Here is a 20,381-nt window from a genome sequence, read left to right on the forward strand (position 1 = left end):
AAGGAAGCTTGCGACCACTGATAGGGCACTCAATCCAACTGTGCGGGGGAATCAAGGCATGACTGAGGTACGCTATGACTTGCGCAGTCCCATAGATAAATCAGGAGAATGAAGTGCAACTTTTGCAAATGAGGGCATTCCTGTATAGTGTACTGTGAATTCTCGCAATAGTATCGCAAGCATGCGTCACCCTCTCAGATGTAAGATCAGCTATCGATCAGTGTCCCTGTACTCTTGTTGCCTCATTTGCACCCACAGTAACTGCCAAATGGTTCTCACAATGCATGATGCACTTGAACGCCCGTTCTACAAGCATAAGACAGATTCAGAAAAGGATCATGCCAGCACCAACAGCTCTTCTCACAACTCATAACCTCTTAGGGGACTCGACGCGGCGACAAACGGGCCAATGCATGTCCTGTGCTACAACGCGGCCCAAATCACGAAATGCCTCACCCGGGTATCTCCCCATCAATGTTTCCTATCGTAGTTGAGACAAGTTCCCTACCTGTACAATGACCACCAAATCAAACATAATCAAGGTTCGGAACATTTAATCCTTCAGCTCCCCCATCTTTGGATCAAAGAACCCATCGCAACGCTACCCGCAGAAGGATTGGTTCTAGGCTACCCCGAAGGTAAACTTTGGCCCCCTTGACTATCTAGGCCTAGACGCAAAGTCACGAAGCAATGCCGGAAGACAGGGAAGGCCCAGGAGCCTTTCCCGCATCAATCACACGCATGCAGTTGCATTCGATCATTGTTTGCTCTGGGGGAGAAGTCGAAAGCAGGAAATCGAGGGTACACAGCAATAAGGGGAAGAATTACTCCGACGGGAGACTGAACGACTTGTACTACCCCAGCTGTTGAGAAGTGCTGTGCGTGGTATGCTTCAGGTAGCTGTTCAATTTTCCGCTCTGTTTCATCGTCTCAGTAAGGTACATTACATGTTGTCTGTTCGCTACTTGAGGGTCAATTCTGTCATGAATGTTTTGTCGCTGGGTTTGTTTCGATAGAACCAGGTGTCTACGCTTGGATTTGATGTGTTGGTGATTTCTAGCGAGGAAAGATTACTGTAAAGGTACGAGAGACTGTCCGCAGAAGTAGGAGAAACAGTACTGCTGGGACAATCCCGGATGGTTGCTTGATTTTCTGTGAGTTTTGATTCTTGTACTGCGACCTGGCCTATACTCATGTCCTAACTCCACTCAGTAAGACAATCCATCCCAAAGCAACATAAAGCGTGAGATGTCGACCATTCAAGATCCATTGGACGGTATCTCTGGTGAGCTTGCAAACCATAGGGACGGGCTCAAGGCGACTCTCTTCATCTTCAGCGCCATCTCCTTCTACAACGTCGTTGAGCTCGTCGTGCTCGTGCTCTCGACGTTCCGGCGTTGGAGAGGCCTGTATTTCTGGAGCTTGCTTCTCTCCGGATGCTTCGGAGTGATCCCGTACTCGCTGGGATTCCTGCTCAAATTCTTCACCTCCGCCAATTCCACATTGTCGGTCACGATGCTCAGCGTCGGGTGGTGGACAATGGTGACCGGACAGGCATTCGTGCTCTACTCGCGCCTGCATCTTGTTCTGCGCGATGAGCGTATCCTGCGGCGGGTGCTGATAATGATCATCGCGAACATCTTCTTCCTACATATCCCCACCACGGTCCTGACGTATGGATCCAACGTTGTCGATCGATCACCTGTATTCGTGCAAGGGTACAATATCATGGAGAAGCTCCAGATGACGGGCTTCACGATACAGGAGGTGATCATCTCGGGTCTCTATGTATGGGAGACGGTCAAGCTGCTCCGGCTGGGATCGGACAAGGATAAGCAGAGAATCATGCACCAGCTTGTGGGCATCAATATATTGATCGTCCTGATGGATTTGGCCTTGTTGGGCCTCGAGTACGCCAGCTACTACGCCGTGCAGATTACACTGAAAGGCGCGATATATAGCCTCAAGTTGAAGCTGGAGTTCGCCGTCCTTGGCAGGCTCGTTGATGTGATACACGGACATAGACGGCCCATGATAGGCAGGGACGCCGTCCACCTTTGTTCGCTGGAATTCAATACCGGCCCGAACAACGGCACTGCTCAGCCAGGTATGAACGGGGATGTCAACGTATGTGAGATTTCGGCGATGAACAACGCGGAAGCCGAGAAGATCAAGAGGACAACCACTGGGAGTTTCAATGGGCGAATCCCAGATGGCAAGATCCTGGCAATGACTGAGTTTTCAACATGGGTTGAGCAGCGGTCCCATGGAGATGGTGACCGAAGGATGGCTTGAGCCGTTGATCCTAATACCTTCTGTAATGATTGAGGTGCCATGTCGATACGTTAATGACCCACTTTGAGATAATTGTAGCATATTGTAGCTTATAATGGCGAGGCGGTTGTATGTTCTTCCAATGATCGCCTGTATGTCTTCAGAAGACTGGAGTTCGATTAAGCAGCGAGGTTCCTGCCTGGACCTTGGGAAGCGTACTGTGAGTTCATGAGTCGTCAGCAGGCCCTTCCACCAACCCCGCATCGTCGCCATCAACCCATCCAAAGTCCTCGTCGGAATCGCCCTCATCCTGACTGTCCGCAATCTCGTCCACTTTCCGCTTCCGCCCACCAGCAGGGAAAGTCTCCTCAACCGGCTGCTGTGGAACAGTGCGGGACGGCTGAGTCGTGTCGGTCCCACGTAGAGAGTCCTGTTTCCGTCATGTCAGTCGGATGTTGACGCAATCCTATTGGCTATAGGGTAATTATTACCGAGTCGATTGTGAACGGTACTATGTTTTCATCTGATCTCACTGTCAAGGCCTTGCCATCCATCTTCAATACCTCCGCGTAGCGGAGGCTCCTTGAAGCCGTCTCTAACTCTTCATCGTCAACGGCCGGGAGATCGCGATACAGGACGATGCGGGTGTACACGCTATTCTCCCACGCGCCACCCGCAAGCAGCGGGCTGAGGGTAGCACGTGGCAGCCCTTTGATCTTTGTGTGTGTTTGGTTGATGAGAAGCACGGCCATTCGTCCTGAAGCCGCCAGCTTCATTAGCTGATTCGCCAGCTCGCTCGTGACATTCCATCTTCGGTTCATGAGCCAATGGATCTGGGACTTGTCCGTGATCTTCGCCTGCGCCAGACGGGATTTTAACTCGGACGGACTCAGAAAGTAAGAAGGGAACGGCCCTGACACAGAGTCGACCACCAGAAGCTTGGTGTTTTTGGGCGGGAATCCTTGTGGTGGGTGGAGCAGGAGCGCTAGCAGATGTGGCAGCGACTGAGCACGGAAGTAGATTAGATTGTCCATGAGCTGTTCTGGCGTATCTGATAATTTGGCTGTGTCGAGATTCTGCATGAGCATGCTCTTTAGACGGAGCTTGGGAAGTGGCGAGGTAGTATCTAAACGGTCAGCGGTAATCTCCAACGGTCAAAGATGTCGTACCAATCCAAACCACTTTACTACCGTCACATAGAGCGTTTGCGGTTATGCTCATTCTGAGATACACAGTCAATATTAGGCTTATTGGTACACCATATGATCAGTTCATCTGCGGTGAAACTCACGCCAGCGCCGTTTTGCCTACACCGGGTGGCCCGAACACCTCGGTGACATGACCACAAGGGATTCCCCCCAGCGTCGCATCACTAGACGACTGTGAAGTCTCATCTGAAGAAGCCGGGCTGATCGCCTGGTCAAGCCGAGGGAGTCCTGTTGAAATCACGCCACGAACTGGAGACGCGGTAGACGCGTGCAGATACTGCGAAGCCGGAAATGAAATGACGCGACCTAAGATTAAAATCAGCGGTATATCACGGGAAAATCTTAGAGGCAGTAACCTACCAGGATCTTGACCGGACAGACCGAGGATATCCTGCGTGCTCATCGTGACACTTACCAGGCGGCGATCACAAGCAAGACGGCAGATTCAGGAAGGAGGAAAAATGTAGTTGACGATTCAGGACATTACTGTAGTCAAGATCTTGCATTTTTCAGTCTGTCAGCTTGACCTTGTCCAACCTTCGCTGAACCATATATTCGGCCGCTGTCCACCGAAATGAATGGTTGATCATCGGAGTATAAACAGATACGCCAACTCCAACGTGGAGGTTTTTGATTGTGGATAAGGGATTCCGAATTCCGCCCCGATGGATTGATTGACTCATCTCCACAATTATTTCATCACCTCCAATGCTTATACTGTTAGATAAGTTACAAAACAAAACAAGTTCGCTCTAGGAATCGTCTGAGTACTTTACAACTGCTGCTGAGTTTACATTTGCTGGTGACTCCAGGTCTTCTGTAAAGTACATCTCGTCAATGCTGAGTGAACCTACATTCAGCTTCACCAACTTCCAACAAGATGCTGTGAAGGCTTTACTGTCGACTGCAGGCATTTCGGTGCTTTCAATTTTGCCCATATTTATCTTCATTGTCCGTCAATATGGCTCCACCCATCCAACGCAGCCGAGAGGATGCCGCAGGCTGGGTCTACCACCAGGCCACACCAATCTTCACGACGAATTCGACCCCAAGTATAGCCAGGGAACCTCAAGCGATGTCGATGGCAAAGGTCAGCCTTCATGGCGCATCAAAGCGCTCTTCACCCATCCCATCAAAAGCTGCGCTGCGGTAGAGTTGGACGTCGCCGATGTCGTATCGACCGGATTCGCGTTTGACCGACAGTTCTGCTTCGCGGAACAATTCACGCCTGACCAAGCAAGCGCCAGCGATGGGAAGGCGCAGCCGTACTGGGATGCGCGGACTCTCCGTAACGGCCATTACAGCCGGCTGACGCTCATCCGGCCTGAGATCTGGGTCCCTGATCCAGCTGCGCCCGACTACGCGCCTGATCTGGATGAGGTCAGGTCTCAGGGTGTGATGGTCGTGTACTACCCACGACCAGCTGGGCGAGGGCTTTCGTCGTACCTGGTCAAGTTGGGGGTAGCCCTGCGTCTGGTCCCCAGGGAGCTGTCATTCAGTGTTCCGCTCGTGCCGCCAGCGGACCGCGCCAGCGCTTATCCTTCTATACCGGTGAAGATCTGGAAAGATACCCCGGTGGCATACGACTACGGCCGGCATCTTCCGCACTCCCTGCGGGAGTTTCTAGCTCCAACAGCCGCCGACGCTGGTGTCTCTCGTCCTCTCACCCTCTTCCGCGTTCACCCCACGCACCACCGGCAGGTCTTCCGCAACGCGCCTCGCAAAGAGGAGCTGGGATTCCAACCTGTGACAGGCTTCGCGGACGCGTATCCCCTGCATATCCTCAACATCGCGAGTGTCCATGACGTTGCGGCGCGATGTGCACGGGATATCCCCCGGCTCTCGGTGCGGCGGTTCAGGGCGAACTTCATCGTCGCGGGGCCCGAGGCGTTTGCGGAGGATCACTGGAAGCGCATCCTGATTCGACCAACGGGGGCGAAGAGCGACGCTGATACCGGGGTCGAAATACATGTCGCCTGTCGGACGCTGCGCTGTCGGCTGCCGAATGTTGACCCTGCCACGGGTATCCGGCATGCGTCTGAACCGGATAGGACGCTGAAGAGCTATAGGCGGATTGACCCTGGGGATCCGACGAATGCGTGTTTGGGGATGCAGTGTGTTCCTGCTGTACAGGGTTAGTGACGTTCCGGTGATGAAAGATCGATTTACTAACTGTTGATAGAGTTCGTCGTTCGCGTAGGCGATACTGTCTCGCTGCTAGAGACGGGCGAGCATTGCTATATAAAGTTGCTGAAGCCGGGCGAGATTGTGGAAGGGGTGTAGGTCAGCCGGTGAAGGACTTACCTGGAAATGGCGAATTATTGTCATGCTACGAGTTTAGGAGCGAAATCATAGTAGTATAGTAATGTTTGAAAATCATGATTTGAATTATATGTCCTCGGAAACAGTGCCAAAGAAGGGTATCCAGAAAGAACATCAAACAACCTGACGCACGTGTAATGCTTCCTCAGCCATGCACTGCGACATAATTAATCATACAGCCAGAGAGCCGGACGGTCGCCCGGCTTTAAGTGACGAAGGGTCTGAATCCTTCAGCTCCTCCGATGGCGCATCGCTTGCCGTAGCCTCGACGATGGCCGCCTCGTCTTCCGGATCTTCCGGAAGGACGAGGTTGAGGACCAATCCGATAACAGCAGTAATAGCAAATCCATTCTCCATGACGAGCTCCACAGCGTTCAGCAGACCCTCCAGGGCATGGTTATCACCACTATACGTGAAGAAGTACGAGAACCAGTCGGGCACCAGCGTAGCGGCCATACCCACCGCGAAAGAGGCCGTCAGGATAAACCGGTTGCGGCGGGTGAATGGGATCGTGGAGATGATACGGATGCCGGAGATGGCTACGGACGAGAACAAAAACGTGGTCATGCCGCCCAGGACAGGCTTGGGGATGGCCACGATGGCGGCAGCGAACTTGGCGAAGACACCCATGACGACGAGGAAGAAGCAGCAGCAGTAGCCGGCCTTGCGGTTGGCGCATTTTGTCAGAGCAATGACACCGTTGTTCTGAGCAAAGACCGACATGGGCGTGATGGTAAAGAGTCCAGCCAGCAGGCACGTCAATCCATTGCCTAGCACACCACCCTGGACGCGCGAATCAAATTCCGCGCCTTCGACTTCGAGCTGGGAGACGTCGCATGTGGCAGTGATGTCACCGATTGATTCCATCATGATAACGATGTAGAGCGCGAGGAACGGAAGGATCAGAGGCGCGTATATAGTCAATGGGAAGGTTTTCACCCAGATGAATGAGACAACGGGCGCAGAGTCGATGCCCGACCTGTCAAAATAGCCGCAGGCAGCTGCCACGATACATCCAACCAGAAGACCGACCACGACGGCGCACGATTTCATAATAGGGGATCCGAACCGCTCGCAAAGAATAATCGTCACGAAAACCAGGAATCCGAGGCCGATGAACTCCGCACTGCCCCAGGGGAGAGCATGTGGCGCACCAGCACTGGGACACAAAGCACGAGCGGATGGGTCAGATCCACAGCCAGAGCCACCAGCCCAGTCCTTCATGCCACTTTCGATGAGGCTTGCTCCGATCAAGAGAACCGTAGGACCCGTCACCATAGGCGGGAAAATGCGCTTTAAAATCCTTGGACTCATGAACGACAGGCCGATCGTAAGTAGAGAGCATAAGCAAGCCGTGCCCAGGATAGCTCCGTAACCTCTGGGGCATGGCAGCTTGTTCCCGCTGGCATCTGTGGGACAGTATCCAGACGCATACATCTGAGAGAACGTTCCCGATGCGACGGTGATTGTGGAGAAGGAGGTGCCGACGACCGAAATCAATCCAGTACCAATGAAGTAGCGGGTCTTCCAAATGCGTAAGCGGGCCATCTGAATAGCGGATAGCAGACCGGAGACGATCAGGGATGTGGAAACGAGGTACTGGTATTCGGCATCTCCGAAGTTGGCGCCGCTAGAACCGCCCAAGATGATGGGAGGGGATATGACTTGTAACCATTAATCAGTGGCAGTCGGATGGATAACATGCCTGAGCTTACCTCCAGCCAACATCGCGAGAGCATGTTGAAGACCCAGAATGAAGGCAAGTAGCACAGGTAACCTGTCGTGCAGTCCAAAGAAAGGGGCCGTCCTTCTGATGTTCTTGGTAAAAGGGATTCTCGGTGTGAAGAGGTAGGCGTAGTTGTAGTCTCCAACCAATCCTTCTCTGTTGTCGATCATGCATGGATGAGCATACAGAGATGACAAGAGATACGAGTGCTCGTAGACGACTTACTTGGTAGTCCATGTCTTGACGATCCGTCGAGCTTTATCACGGAAAGTCCGCCTGGGACTGTGATCGGGACCGATTCGATCGGGACCGTCCATGGTGGATGAGGTAACGAAAGATGTGTCGAGGGCTCGTTGTATGGACGAGTTTCAAGTCTAGTGTTATTCACAATGACTGTGAAATGTGAAGTGCAAGATAATCGCTGGTTCTAAGCTTTGTTCTGCTGCTGTGCACACAGAATGTGCGGGGAAGAAAAAGGTCCCGAAATCGGTCAATGACTCAATCTTGGCCGAACAAAATGGAGCAGATCAGGAACGAGCCTGGAGATTCTGGTCCCGCACTTTGAATGGAACCAGAGCGTCCTATATAAGATGAGCATTTTGCGAAAATCGCGAGATTAGATGAGGATGCTAAAAGCATGACAGCGATACGGCTCTATCAAAGATGATAGAATCAGGGTGCGTGAATCAATCGAATAATCCGACGATCGGTTATCTCTCGCGTCGCGTGGAAGAGGATTCCACTCTCGGGAATAGCACTGGCGGACTGGCCATTAACCATGGTTAGTGCTGTTGCGATGTGGAACTGCCACGCTTGACTCGTGTGGAGGTGATAAGAACCACTCTAGCTGACAGCTGCTGTTTGTGTAAAACCCACCCGTCTTATCAGCAAGGCGGGGGGTGCCGAACTGCCACAGCCTCTGATAGCTATATGCCGAACGACATCCAAATTACTCTTGGTCCCTATCCCTCAAAGTTGTGATTGAATCGAGATTGACCCTGAGAGGCGGATCTGTGTCTGGTTAGGCATATCTCTACGGAGTAGATAGAGAATTGTCAGATTGCAGTCAGGATCCATCGATTGAGCGATCCATAGGTGCATAGATGGATGGGCCGAGGATTGATCGATCAACAATAATAATAGCTGGCCTGGGTCATAATTGCAGTTACTAATAGATTGAACTTGTAGTAAGATCTGAAATTAGGACTTCGGCAGTTGAATATACTATTATGGGCTATCTAGTCCATACTCCATACTTAAACCTATCCCGCTGTGAACCACAGGAAGACCCCCGACAATAAACAAGTCGAAGAGGAAGATTGTTCTCCCGACATGAGATTTATCAAGTTATCAACCCCCCTATTCTGTCCTCTCAGATGATGGACACGATTGAGACTCAACCATGTCTTAGCTGATTTAGTCCAGTCTCAATTTATTTGGTCCTTCAAAGGAACTGAAGTGCCCGACTTAAAAGAATGTCTCAAGGTCATGATTCTCCCGTCACGCTAAAACCTCTTCGCTTGCTTCGAGGCGAGATCACATACGAAGCTGCAAAGGAAGAAGATGCCAATATCCTCCACCAGCTGGGCTACTGGGATCAAAGGATTCGATTTTTTGCCCACTTGTACCGGAATCGTGGAGTGATTGCGACAATTGCCGCTCACCATCTCGGCTTCTGCAGACATATGTCATGTTGTTGACGTGGAGGCCTGGATACACGGGGCTTCAATGTTTGTATTCGAATCGATGTTCATGGCCAAGGACAAGATGCTGGAACACAGGTGATGATTGGATTTCCCTTACCTTACCGAATAGGAGAGAATTGCCGCCCAGGTAATGCGGATGAGAAGGTTCGTTGTGAGGTTGGGACCTACGCATGGCTCCAAGAGAACTGTCTGTGTGTTCCTATTCCACGCCTTTATGGGTTTGGGCAATCCACTGGCCAAACAGTATGCCAATATTACGTATATTTGAAGAAGAACTATTGCTTACAGCCCCTGGTTCACAATAATCGACAACCTGCCTTTTATAGCCCGCGCTGTTCAACGTTTGCGCCGTCGACTGTTAAATTGGTTAGGCTATCCGACTCCAACCCAGTACGTTCAACATCAGACCAAAGTCAGGTTTCGCTGGGCACACCTCTGTCGACTCTTATGTTAATAATATTCTCGCATTCCATGAAAGTCGTCTTCGCCACCAGCCTAATGCAATCAACAGTCTTGAAGATGGGTTCTATCAGACATCTGCACTGATGGTGATGAGGAGTGTCTGGCTGTGTTTTTTCGCTGAGACCTCCTTCGAGGCCCTTTCTTCTTAACCTCACTGATCTTAGCCAGACCAACATCTTTGTCGACGACAATTGGAACATCAAGTGTCTTATCGATCTGGAGTGGGCATGCTCTCACCTGGTGGAAATGATGTAACCTCCGTACTGGTTAATGAACCAGGCTATCGATTTGATCAGCATGGATGACTATGAGATTCTTCATAAGGAGTTTATGGAGGCTCTCTCAGAGGAGGAAATGAAGATCAAGCCGTCCTTCCACCTCCACCCCATCTTGCAGGAGGGTTGGGACCAAGGGACTTTTTGGTTTTCTCTCGCCCTAAGTAGTCCCACGGCATTGTTCAAGATTTTTATGACCATATTCAGCTGAGGTTCTCTAAAACTCATGACGATCCAGCTTTTTGGCAAATCACTGTGCCTTACTAGACGTTCAACGCCTTTCAGTTTATTAAACACAAAGTGAAGGATGAGGAGCAGTACGATGCCTCTTTTCGCGAAGCATTTGAATCTAGAAGTTTGCATGGCTGGAGCACACAGAATTCGATCATCTTCGCTGACACTCCCCTTGTCCTTCCTGCTTGCTTCTCTCACCATCACCCTGTTCCTTATCTTTCATGGCCTCCACCTCACTTTGAAGGTTCAGAGTAGCCTTTTTCCCTCTATTCTGCTGTGCAGCTTTCCCTGAAGAAGAGAGTTGATTGAATTCTAGCATCCATCTTCATAGCGACATTTGCTGCTCAATTTTGCCATCAAAACTTGAATCTGATCGCGGGCTCGCCATTCGCGGGAGTTTTGGGTGTCTAGTTCACTGCCAGTCATTATTTTCAATGACTGCTAAGTCCACTGCTTTCATACGGGTCTGAGATGAACTACCTTATGATCTTGATACAGATTTGCTCTGGCAGTTCTGGGGAAATGTCCGGCTAACCAGAGTGTTATTCATTACTTATACTGCCACCAGGGGCAGCACTCTCATGAGTAATAAGACTAGACTTGTAACTGCAGCAACAGGTAGGACTAATTTCGGAGCTCAGAAACCTTGCGGTATATGGGAAGCGAAAAGCAGGAAATCGGTGGTCTCGGGTTTAAGTATTGGTACCTTCTATAAGTGCTCATTGCGCAGAGTCTTATCACGTACCCTGCAAGCTGCGACTGACTTGAGCGGCGCAGTCACTCTGCAGGATACTACGGAGTAGAACGTAGTAGTCGGCAACATGAGTCCTGCATCTTGCTGACCTGTTCCAGATAACTTAAGTTCTCGCGCAACATATGCACTGTAGAAGTCTATGGGGATCAGGCAAATCTGCCCAAAGAAGTTCAAACGCAACCATCCTCCATCGAACATTGCAACTACTTCTTTGTACACCGTATGGCTGTTTGTACCTCGGTCGACCCATGGCCTTTCAGCACTGAACGATGAGTCAGGACTCAAGATAAAGCGCTGCAGGACCATTGGCGCAGTCATCATCCTAGAAGTCTATAATTATAGCAGGCATAATAGAATCATAATATCATCTCTGCGTAGTTATGAAATATCATTTCTGCGTAGCTATGATCTCATGATGTGAATTACATGGAAGCTGGTTTCTGCCTGAGGCATAAAGTCTTGGCAATGTGCTAGCGAACAACTCTACTCATAGTAAATCTCTCCCAACACTACCAGCCTATGAATTTTGCTCTTGGATACTCTTTCTAGCCTTAGAAGATCTGAATAATGTGTAGCCTGAAGTCCTGACCATTCATCATTTCAGATGTATGGCGGAGAATAGAGCCGTTAGGTATGGTTGATACGGAAAATCGACTCAGTATCTCTTCTATTTGACCGGAATAAGCAGCCGCCACAGAAAGCGAGCGGCCAAAAGGGATCATCAGCCACATTTGTTAGTAATGTAGGTAACCTGCAAGTGCAACTTCAAGGGCGGTAGGGTAGGTACGGTACCTTGTACCGTAGAAAAAGTGTTGGGGATTCAACAGAAGGCGAATGTACCCTGATTGGTGGATCTGATGTCCCCTAGTCCGAAAGTGGAAGATTCTAGCCGTCGATTCGCCATCAGATCGCCCGCCCAACAACCTAGCTTATGGCCCTGATAGCGGTAATCGTTCTATACCCAGCTTTTGTATGGTTGGTTGCAGATTTGACAGTTGGAGAGCATCAAAACTGATAGAACTTGCAGTTTGATGATTGAGATTGGTCTCCGTTTGACCTCGGAATCTCATGATCACAGGCATCTGATCATTATCAGTCCACCTGTTATCCTTCTCCGTCCATCCCCATCCCGTCTGCTTTCATCATAGCAACATCTCTCGGCCCTGCATTGTCCGAATCTAATCCGTTCGTTGCCCCAACCATCATCGGCTTGTGGACCCTGGGGTGAATGCAGTTGAACGGTCAAGTTCTCCTTGCCCTGTCTTTTCCGTCTGCTCACTACTTTTTTCGCCTTCACGCTTCTTTCTTCCCCACCTTCTTCTGTCTTCTTTCGCTTTTTAATTCTTTCGTTCCCGTGTCTTCTCTTTAAGAGCGTGCTCCTCCCCCATCGACCTGCCTTACCCCCTCGGTTTGGCAACCACTAAGTGCGGACGTCCTTTCCTTGCGGATATACCTCCGACCTGAAATTAGAGGACTTGAAGGGAAACGCAAAAGGTCGGCAACATGTCTGCGAAGCCTGCAGATGCTTCTCGCCCTCGGGCTGGTGACCCCAAGAAGGTCCATATCGCCGACACGGCCATCACTCGTCAGAACTGGTACAAGCATGTCAACTGGCTGAACGTCTTCCTCATCATCGGTATCCCCTTGTACGGGTGCATCCAGGCTTTCTGGGTGCCTCTGCAGCTCAAGACCGCCATCTGGGCCGTTGTCTACTACTTCTTCACCGGTCTCGGTATCACAGCAGGTTAGTTGCCAGAGACTCATATCCTTGAGGAATCCCTAGAAATACTAATGCATGGTGTGCAGGATACCATCGTCTTTGGGCTCACTGCTCCTACTCTGCTCGTCTGCCTCTGCGTATCTGGCTCGCAGCCGTTGGCGGTGGTGCAGTGGAAGGGTCCATCCGCTGGTGGGCTCGTGACCACCGCGCTCACCACCGTTATACCGACACTGACAAGGATCCCTACTCTGTTCGCAAGGGTCTCCTTTACTCGCACCTCGGCTGGATGGTTATGAAGCAGAATCCCAAGCGTATCGGCCGTACCGACATCACCGATTTGAACGAAGATCCCGTCGTCGTGTGGCAACACCGCAACTACCTGAAGGTCGTCCTGATGATGGGGCTCGTCGTGCCCATGCTCGTGGCCGGTCTCGGCTGGGGTGACTGGTTTGGCGGCTTCATCTATGCCGGTATTCTGCGTATCTTCTTCGTTCAGCAAGCCACTTTCTGCGTCAACTCTCTGGCCCACTGGCTCGGCGACCAGCCCTTCGACGACCGCAACTCCCCCAGAGATCACGTTATCACTGCTCTGGTCACTCTTGGCGAGGGTTACCATAACTTCCACCACGAATTCCCCTCGGATTACCGCAACGCCATTGAGTGGCACCAGTATGATCCCACCAAGTGGACCATCTGGATCTGGAAGCAGCTTGGTCTAGCCTATGATCTGAAGCAGTTCCGTGCCAATGAAATTGAAAAGGGTCGTATTCAGCAGCTCCAGAAGAAGATCGACCAGAAGCGTGCCAAGTTGGATTGGGGTATCCCACTCGATCAGCTTCCCGTCATGGAGTGGGATGACTATGTTGAACAGGCCAAGAACGGCCGCGGACTGATTGCTATTGCTGGTGTTGTCCACGATGTGACCGATTTCATCAAGGACCACCCTGGTGGCAAGGCTATGATCAACTCCGGCATTGGCAAGGATGCTACTGCCATGTTCAATGGTGGTGTTTACTACCACTCAAATGCTGCTCACAACCTGCTGTCTACCATGCGTGTCGGCGTTATCCGCGGCGGCTGTGAAGTTGAGATCTGGAAGCGTGCTCAGAAGGAGAGCAGCGAATATGTCCGCGATGAGTCCGGTCAGCGCATTATCCGCGCTGGTCAGCAGGTCACCAAGATCCCCGAGCCCATTCCCACCGCTGACGCGGCATGAGCATTTCCTTACGCTATATCTCCTTCTCCTCTTGTACTTACTTTATGACCGCCGCTTTGTTTCGAGCGTATTCTTCACCCTGTTCTCTCATCTCACATCGTCGATGTTCAAAGTCTAGCACATTGTGGGCGTTCTGAAATTTTTTCTTCCGGTGCGTTTGGAGTTGCTGGAGTTGGGTTGCTCGTTACATGCTTCGGCACATTTATGAGTCGATCCGTCGAACGATTAACTGTTCGTCTGAACTCATTCTAAAATGCGAGATACACAAACCTCTTTGAAACGAATGTTAAAGATATGATACCACTATTTTTCCACTATGTTTCTTTCCGTTAAAAATGAGTAGAAGGTAAACCAGATGGACGCAGAGCTGTTTAGTAACCTACCATGAATGTTTTTGTTTTGATGAACATCATAACGGGTAGCAGAAGTCAATGATAAAAAACCTTCGAGTTGGAGTCGGTAGGAGATTAAAATAAACAAAGAGCAATCCTCGGTCAGAAGGTGAAGTGATGAAGCTCTGTGAAACACCGAAACGAGGGGATGCACTATCTCATCTTGGTTAGTTCTACTGCACCCGAGCTAAGCTGCACACGAATTAGCATAAGACTTTAGCTGCCACAGTATCAAACCGGTAGCATCTGATTCTGTTTCCAAGTGCCTGTCTTTTCTATAGTTATGTGAATATGGAGATTTGCCCGGTTGACTTGTCTATTAATTCCGTAGAATTAGACAATCAGATGTAGCAATTGGTTACAAGGCCCGACAAGAAGTTGACGGAAATGCTTGAAGGTGATTGGGTACTATGGTCTCTACGGTGGTAAACAAGACTGGAGGCGATGTTCTACATCGAAGGAAGTGCGTATCTTAGACCGAAACCGAAGCGCATTGAAGATAAATGTATGTGTATGGATCTTCTGTAGGAATTATCATGTTGCCTGGCTCTACTCGAGATCTGCTTTGTTTAGGTACTGAGTAGGGTATGCAAGTTGTCGGAATTGGCTTTTTTCTATGGTCCCGAAAAGCACATGATGATGCGTGTAACAGTTATATCCTCTCCGGATGGGAGAAGGTCGTACGGAGTACTATCGATATGTATAGTGGCTGATCATGGCTTGACCGCATGGTTTGATGATAGTGGTCTTTTGCGGAGTGGGGGACTCGTAGCCCAGCGCGTATTCTATCCCTAACAACGGTAAAGCAGAGTATGAAGTAGATTGGCTAATAGTAGAGATACCTTGCCGCTAATAGTTAAGCAGGATAACGAGTAGAGAAGGTATCGTAAGGTAGTACTTGGTCATCGTAGAGTCTACTAGGGAGTATAAGGGGATAATGGAGAATACAGATGATGATACTACACCTAAGTAGGAGTACTAAACCCAATCAAGTAATGAACTGTCAGCCAGGAGTACGGAGTTAGAGAACACTCCATCGGAAACAAAGCTTTATTTATCGTCTATTGAGATCGCGTCTATCGTTGCGCCATTTGATTATTTATAATCTGTTACTCAAACTAGAGGTCTACCCCGCCTTGTCCAAGTGATTTGCCCCTCTCTACCGTCACCATTAGTCCACTCTTCTCTCGCGCTTTATATCTGCACGCCCTCGTCCTCCTCGCGGGCGTCCTTCTTGTCACCGTGGCTCCTCCTCTCCGCCTCACCTCCCCCACTTTCAGACTCTCTTCGGTCTTGAGCCAGCTTCGTGGCTCTCGATTACCTACCACTACCGCCGTTTACAATTCCGCATTGACCGATCTTCGCAAGTCCCTCACCACCGCCAGCATGGCTCCCGAACATCTACGTCGGCCCCCGCAGGCCCCGCCCCTCTTTACCGCGACTGCTCAGTCCATCGTCGACGATGCCAAGCGCCTCATTGAGACATCCCGCAAAGTGCAGGACAATGTCGTTGCGAACGTCAAGCCTGAGTCAGCGACTTTCGATTCGGTGCTGAAGCCTCTGGCCCAAGATGAGAATACCATGGCGCTGGAATCCCACATTTTGAGCTTCTACCAGGCTGTGTCGACGGAGCAGGAGCTACGGGATGCGTCATCCAAGGCAGAGGAATTGATGGACGAGTTCTTCATTGAGACTGTGATGCGTGAAGACGTATTCAAGCTCGTCGATGCTGTGCTGAAGAAGAACGAGAGCCTCGACCCCGAGTCCCGGAGACTGCTGGAGAAGGAACACAAGGATTACATCCGCAACGGGCTGGGCCTTCCGGCCGGACCGAAGCGTGATCGCTTCAAGGAGATCAAGAAGCGTCTGAGCCAGATTAGCATTGAATTCCAGAAGAACCTGAACGAGGAGAACGGTGGAATCTGGTTCACACGCGAGGAGCTCGACGGCGTGCCAGAAGACGTTCTATCTGGCTTGAAGAAGGGCGAGGGCGAGCATGAAGGCAAGCTCTGGCTGACCTTCAAGTATCCCGATCTGTTCCCGACCATGAAGTATGCGAAGAACGCGGAGACGCGCAAGCGGCTGATGATCGAGAACGAGAACAAATGCAACCAGAACGTGCCTCTGTTCCGGGAGGCCATCATCCTGCGTGATGAGGCCGCTCGTCTGCTTGGATACCCCAACCACGCGGCGTTCCGCATTGAAGACAAGATGGCCAAGACCCCAAAGACGGTTGACGACTTCTTAGGAGACCTGCGGTCGCGTCTGACTGCCGGAGGACACAAGGAGATCAAGGCTCTTTTGGAGCTCAAGAAAGCAGATCTCGAGTCTCGCGGCGAGTCCTTCGATGGCCGCTACTATCTGTGGGACCACCGGTTCTACGACCGCCTCATGCTCGAGAAGGATTACTCGCTGGATCAGCAACTGATTGCTGAGTACTTTCCCCTGCAGACGACCATTGAGGGCATGCTGAAGATTTTCGAAGAGCTGTTTGGTCTTGTTTTCGTCGAGATTACCGGTGAGGATCGTGAAAAGGTTGCGCCCACCGGCAAGGGAAGCGATATCGTCTGGCACGAAGATGTCCAAGTCTTTAGCGTCTGGAATGACGAGGGCGAGGGCAGCGGGTTCGTGGGCTACCTCTACTTGGACCTGTTCCCCCGCCCCGGCAAGTATGGCCACGCGGCCAACTTCAATCTCCAGCCGGTATGTGAAACACATAAGGTTAATATCACTTGACTAACAATTGTAGGGCTTCATCGACGCTGACGGCAAGCGGCGCTACCCGGCCACTGCATTGGTGTGCAACTTCACCAAGCCCACGGCTAAGAAACCTAGTCTCCTCAAGCACGACGAGGTGGTGACTCTGTTCCATGAGCTCGGACACGGAATCCACGACCTCGTCTCCAAGACGATCTACTCGCGCTTCCACGGGACCAGCACTGTTCGGGACTTTGTTGAAGCTCCCAGTCAGATGCTGGAGAACTGGTGCTGGACACCGTCCCAGCTCAAGTCCCTGAGCAAGCACTACTCTACCCTGTCCCCTGAGTACCTTGCCGCATGGCAAGAACAGGCCAACGGCAAATCCCAGCCGCCCGAGCGCATTCCCGACGAAGTCATCGAGAACCTGATCCGCACCAAGCACGTCAACGACGCGCTGTTCAACCTCCGCCAGCTGCACTTTGGCATCTTCGACATGACGGTGCACGAAGCCGAGAGCCACGAGCAGATCCAGAAGCTACCCATCTCCGCCACATACAACCAGCTGCGTAAGCAGATCGCGCTGCAGGACGGCCCGGAGGTCCTAGGAATGGGCGACGAATGGGGCCATGGCGAAGCAACCTTTGGTCACTTGATTGGGGGCTATGATGCCGGATACTACGGATATCTCAGGTAAGCATGCTTTTTCTTTCTTCCTCTTTTGCGTACTTGCAATTCTAATCGACTGCAGCTCCCAAGTCTACTCAACCGACATGTTCTACACTGTCTTCAAGGTCGACCCGATGAACCCAGCCGCCGGTCGCAGATACCGCTACGGCGTCCTCGAGAAGGGCGGCAGCCAGGACGAGATGAAGACGTTGACCGACTTCCTCGGCCGCGAGCCCAAGACCGACGCCTTTTACAAAGAATTGGGACTGGCTTAGTCGGTCTACTACAATTGAGTAGAAGCTTAACACAATCAAAGAATTCGCTTCGCTTCGTACCTATACTAGCATTGTAACTCGGTCCCGCGTAAAGTGGTGCGTAGCTAGCTGTCTATCTTATCGATAAGACACCACCCACTCCAGTCCAGCTCTCAACCCGCTACGCTACATCACCACCTCACATAAATTCTTCCATTGCTTCAAACCTCACCAACCCCAGATAACCACCTACAAGAGTCACACTCACCCCACCAAGGAAAATACAATGTCAACTACAAACCCCTCCGCCTCTCCATCCCACTCCCCCGCACCTCAACAACAAGACGACCAACCCCAGCAACAGCAACACCACCAACAGGAACAAGAGCAGCAACAGCAACAGCAACAGCAACAGCAACAGCAACAGCAACAGCAACAGCAACAGCAACAGCGCCTAAAAGTCCACACCCACCACTGCCGCTTCTGCAACCACCTCCTCCTAGCCACAACGCGCACGATCGCGACCCTCCCGCACCGAAAAGCCCCAGCGCAGGATAACGCGCTGATTCTCCCTCTTCCGCACGCTGACGACGACGAAGACGAGGAGGAGGAGGAGCCAGACGCACACGCAGACACAAGCACCTCCCCCGAACCCGGGAGCGAAACCAACCAAACCATAAAAACCGAAGGCGAAGGCGAAGGCGAAGGCGAAGGCGAAGGCGAAGGCGAAGGCGAAAGCGAAGGACAAGGGGAGAGAAAACGGCGCAAACAGAAGCACTACACCATCCTGTTATCCACAACTCTCCCTGATCGCAAGGCGACGCTGATCCGTCGGGAAGACGGGTTCGAGAAGAGGCGGTTCCTGCGGTGTGGGCGGTGTCGGGTTGTGGTGGGGTATTTCCTTGATGCGGTGCATTTTCCGGTTGCCCGTGGGAGGGGTGAGGATGTAGGTGAAGGGGAAGGGGCGGATCAGGAGCCGCGGGTTGTATATTTACTTCCTGGGGCGTTGATAGAGACGGAGATTATGGGTGATGAGGAGAAGATGCAGGCGATGGATCGGGAGTGGAGTGGGTGGATTGCCCAATAGGGTCCTACGGGTGTACATCTTCATCTTTGTCTACAGACATAAACAAGGGGATACAGTACAAATTCATATTACTGAATATAAACTAATTGCTAGAGTCGAGCCGACAAGTCAAGTCATCGACTGCGTGGACGGACGCGCAGCGCACATCGTAAAACCATCGTGGAAGCGTCAAGGGGGGTATCGTAATCGTTCAGTTGGCCAGGATCGTGCGGACGAGTTCTGCGATATCAGTTAGTGTCAACCATTCGTAGTAAATCGGACAAGAAAACATACCGGTGTAGTTGATCTCGCCAGAGCTGGTATCAACCGCCTTCAGCAGCTCATCGACCTCCTCGTCCGACATCTTCTCGCCCAGATTCGTGAGAACTAATCAGTCAGCACCTCACCACATCCAGCTGAACGCGCAGCGCAACGCAGAACAACATACTATAGCGCAACTGCCCCACCCCAATAAACCCAGTCATATCCTTATCAAACACCTGGAATCCCCGACAATATTCCTCGGGCTCGCCGGGCTCCCGGAATCCACCAGGGCGGTTCAGCACCTTCAGGAACGATTCGAAGTCGACTAGCGCATGGTCAGCTTGCCACATCGAGAGCCAGAGACCAGAAGCAACTTACAGTCTCCGCCGATACTCTTCTCCAGATCTGCAATCTCCGCGAGGGTAGGGTTCTGGCCGCATGCGCGCAGCAGGTCACCGAGCGACTCGAGCGATACCTTTCCCGTGCCGCGCTTGTCGAAAAGCGAGAACGCTTCCTTGTAGTTGGTTGAGGCCTGGTCGTTGTGAGAATCAGGTGAGCGAGGCATTTTAAAAACGGTCTATTTTCCAGCAGATAGCGGATAGACGATGAAGGGGAGAAGTTGGGGATGGAAATGCAATGACGGAGGGAAGTTCAGTTGTTCGGAACCAGAGCCGGAACCAGAACCAGTGACTGGTTGGTTACAGGCGTGAAGATGAGGGGAGAGGCGGCGATCCGAGAATGGCAGCAACGCAACGGGAAAACACCCAACAGAAGGACGACGCGACGCAAGGGAGGAAAGTAACAACAGGACAGGAAGAATTGCATGCAGTTTCACTCTCACTTCCGATCTCCTCGTGAGGCTATCCACATGCGACATTCCACCGTGTTGTTCTGTGCTGGTGTGGAGGAGGATTCTAGACGTACCATGGTTGATATTGTCGTTTCAGGGGTTGATTCGGTATTGCTGCAACAAAGAAAGGGAGAGTCAATGCCTGCGACAAATATATTGTTAAGATGGTAAACAATGATAGATCCTTACAAACACGACGATGACGGCGTAGATAATCGATTGAGAGATGATCATGCGAGGAGGAGTGAAGATTAGAAGTTGGCCCGGTGTGGGTTTGGCGGTGTTTAGGCGG

General features: G+C 51.3%; 8 protein-coding genes across 8 annotated transcripts, besides 4 other annotated features; 5 read left to right on the forward strand and 3 right to left on the reverse strand.

Annotated features, from left to right (window-relative positions):
- Positions 1-1,248: 1,248 nt before the first annotated feature.
- NFIA_027120 (uncharacterized protein) lies at positions 1,249-2,295 on the forward strand (the record flags this gene model as incomplete). The annotated part of the gene is made up of 1 exon (XM_001261534.1): positions 1,249-2,295. The coding sequence occupies one exon, from the start codon at positions 1,249-1,251 to the stop codon at positions 2,293-2,295; it is 1,047 nt and encodes a 348-aa protein (XP_001261535.1).
- A 205-nt stretch (positions 2,296-2,500) lies between these two features.
- Positions 2,501-3,885, reverse strand: NFIA_027130 (uncharacterized protein; the record flags this gene model as incomplete). The annotated part of the gene is made up of 5 exons (XM_001261535.1): positions 2,501-2,704; positions 2,766-3,400; positions 3,444-3,496; positions 3,566-3,788; positions 3,843-3,885. 5 exons carry the CDS (start codon positions 3,883-3,885, stop codon positions 2,501-2,503), a joined length of 1,158 nt encoding a protein of 385 aa, XP_001261536.1.
- Positions 3,886-4,319: 434 nt separating this feature from the next.
- NFIA_027140 (MOSC domain protein) lies at positions 4,320-5,621 on the forward strand (the record flags this gene model as incomplete). The annotated part of the gene is made up of 1 exon (XM_001261536.1): positions 4,320-5,621. One exon carries the CDS (start codon positions 4,320-4,322, stop codon positions 5,619-5,621), a length of 1,302 nt encoding a protein of 433 aa, XP_001261537.1.
- A 354-nt stretch (positions 5,622-5,975) lies between these two features.
- NFIA_027150 (nucleobase:cation symporter-2 family protein) lies at positions 5,976-7,847 on the reverse strand (the record flags this gene model as incomplete). The annotated part of the gene is made up of 3 exons (XM_001261537.1): positions 5,976-7,468; positions 7,520-7,686; positions 7,756-7,847. The coding sequence occupies 3 exons, from the start codon at positions 7,845-7,847 to the stop codon at positions 5,976-5,978; spliced, it is 1,752 nt and encodes a 583-aa protein (XP_001261538.1).
- A 3,474-nt stretch (positions 7,848-11,321) lies between these two features.
- Positions 11,322-11,368: a microsatellite.
- A 1,096-nt stretch (positions 11,369-12,464) lies between these two features.
- On the forward strand, positions 12,465-13,897 carry NFIA_027160 (stearoyl-CoA 9-desaturase sdeA; the record flags this gene model as incomplete). The annotated part of the gene is made up of 2 exons (XM_001261538.1): positions 12,465-12,705; positions 12,768-13,897. 2 exons carry the CDS (start codon positions 12,465-12,467, stop codon positions 13,895-13,897), a joined length of 1,371 nt encoding a protein of 456 aa, XP_001261539.1.
- Positions 13,898-15,226: 1,329 nt separating this feature from the next.
- On the forward strand, positions 15,227-17,930 carry NFIA_027170 (M3 family metallopeptidase; the record flags this gene model as incomplete). The annotated part of the gene is made up of 4 exons (XM_001261539.1): positions 15,227-15,258; positions 15,465-16,992; positions 17,039-17,679; positions 17,738-17,930. The coding sequence occupies 4 exons, from the start codon at positions 15,227-15,229 to the stop codon at positions 17,928-17,930; spliced, it is 2,394 nt and encodes a 797-aa protein (XP_001261540.1).
- A 265-nt stretch (positions 17,931-18,195) lies between these two features.
- On the forward strand, positions 18,196-18,996 carry NFIA_027180 (uncharacterized protein; the record flags this gene model as incomplete). Its single annotated transcript, XM_001261540.1, has 1 exon — positions 18,196-18,996. The coding sequence occupies one exon, from the start codon at positions 18,196-18,198 to the stop codon at positions 18,994-18,996; it is 801 nt and encodes a 266-aa protein (XP_001261541.1).
- Positions 18,265-18,359: a microsatellite.
- Positions 18,265-18,360: a microsatellite.
- Positions 18,594-18,652: a microsatellite.
- A 190-nt stretch (positions 18,997-19,186) lies between the features above and the next one.
- Positions 19,187-19,804, reverse strand: NFIA_027190 (putative cytokinesis EF-hand protein Cdc4; the record flags this gene model as incomplete). The annotated part of the gene is made up of 4 exons (XM_001261541.1): positions 19,187-19,215; positions 19,270-19,362; positions 19,424-19,564; positions 19,618-19,804. 4 exons carry the CDS (start codon positions 19,802-19,804, stop codon positions 19,187-19,189), a joined length of 450 nt encoding a protein of 149 aa, XP_001261542.1.
- Positions 19,805-20,381: the final 577 nt, after the last annotated feature.

The sequence above is a fragment of the Aspergillus fischeri genome, genomic scaffold, assembly GCF_000149645.3.
Source record: "Aspergillus fischeri NRRL 181 1099437636263 genomic scaffold, whole genome shotgun sequence".
NCBI classification, from domain to species: Eukaryota; Fungi; Ascomycota; class Eurotiomycetes; order Eurotiales; family Aspergillaceae; genus Aspergillus; species Aspergillus fischeri.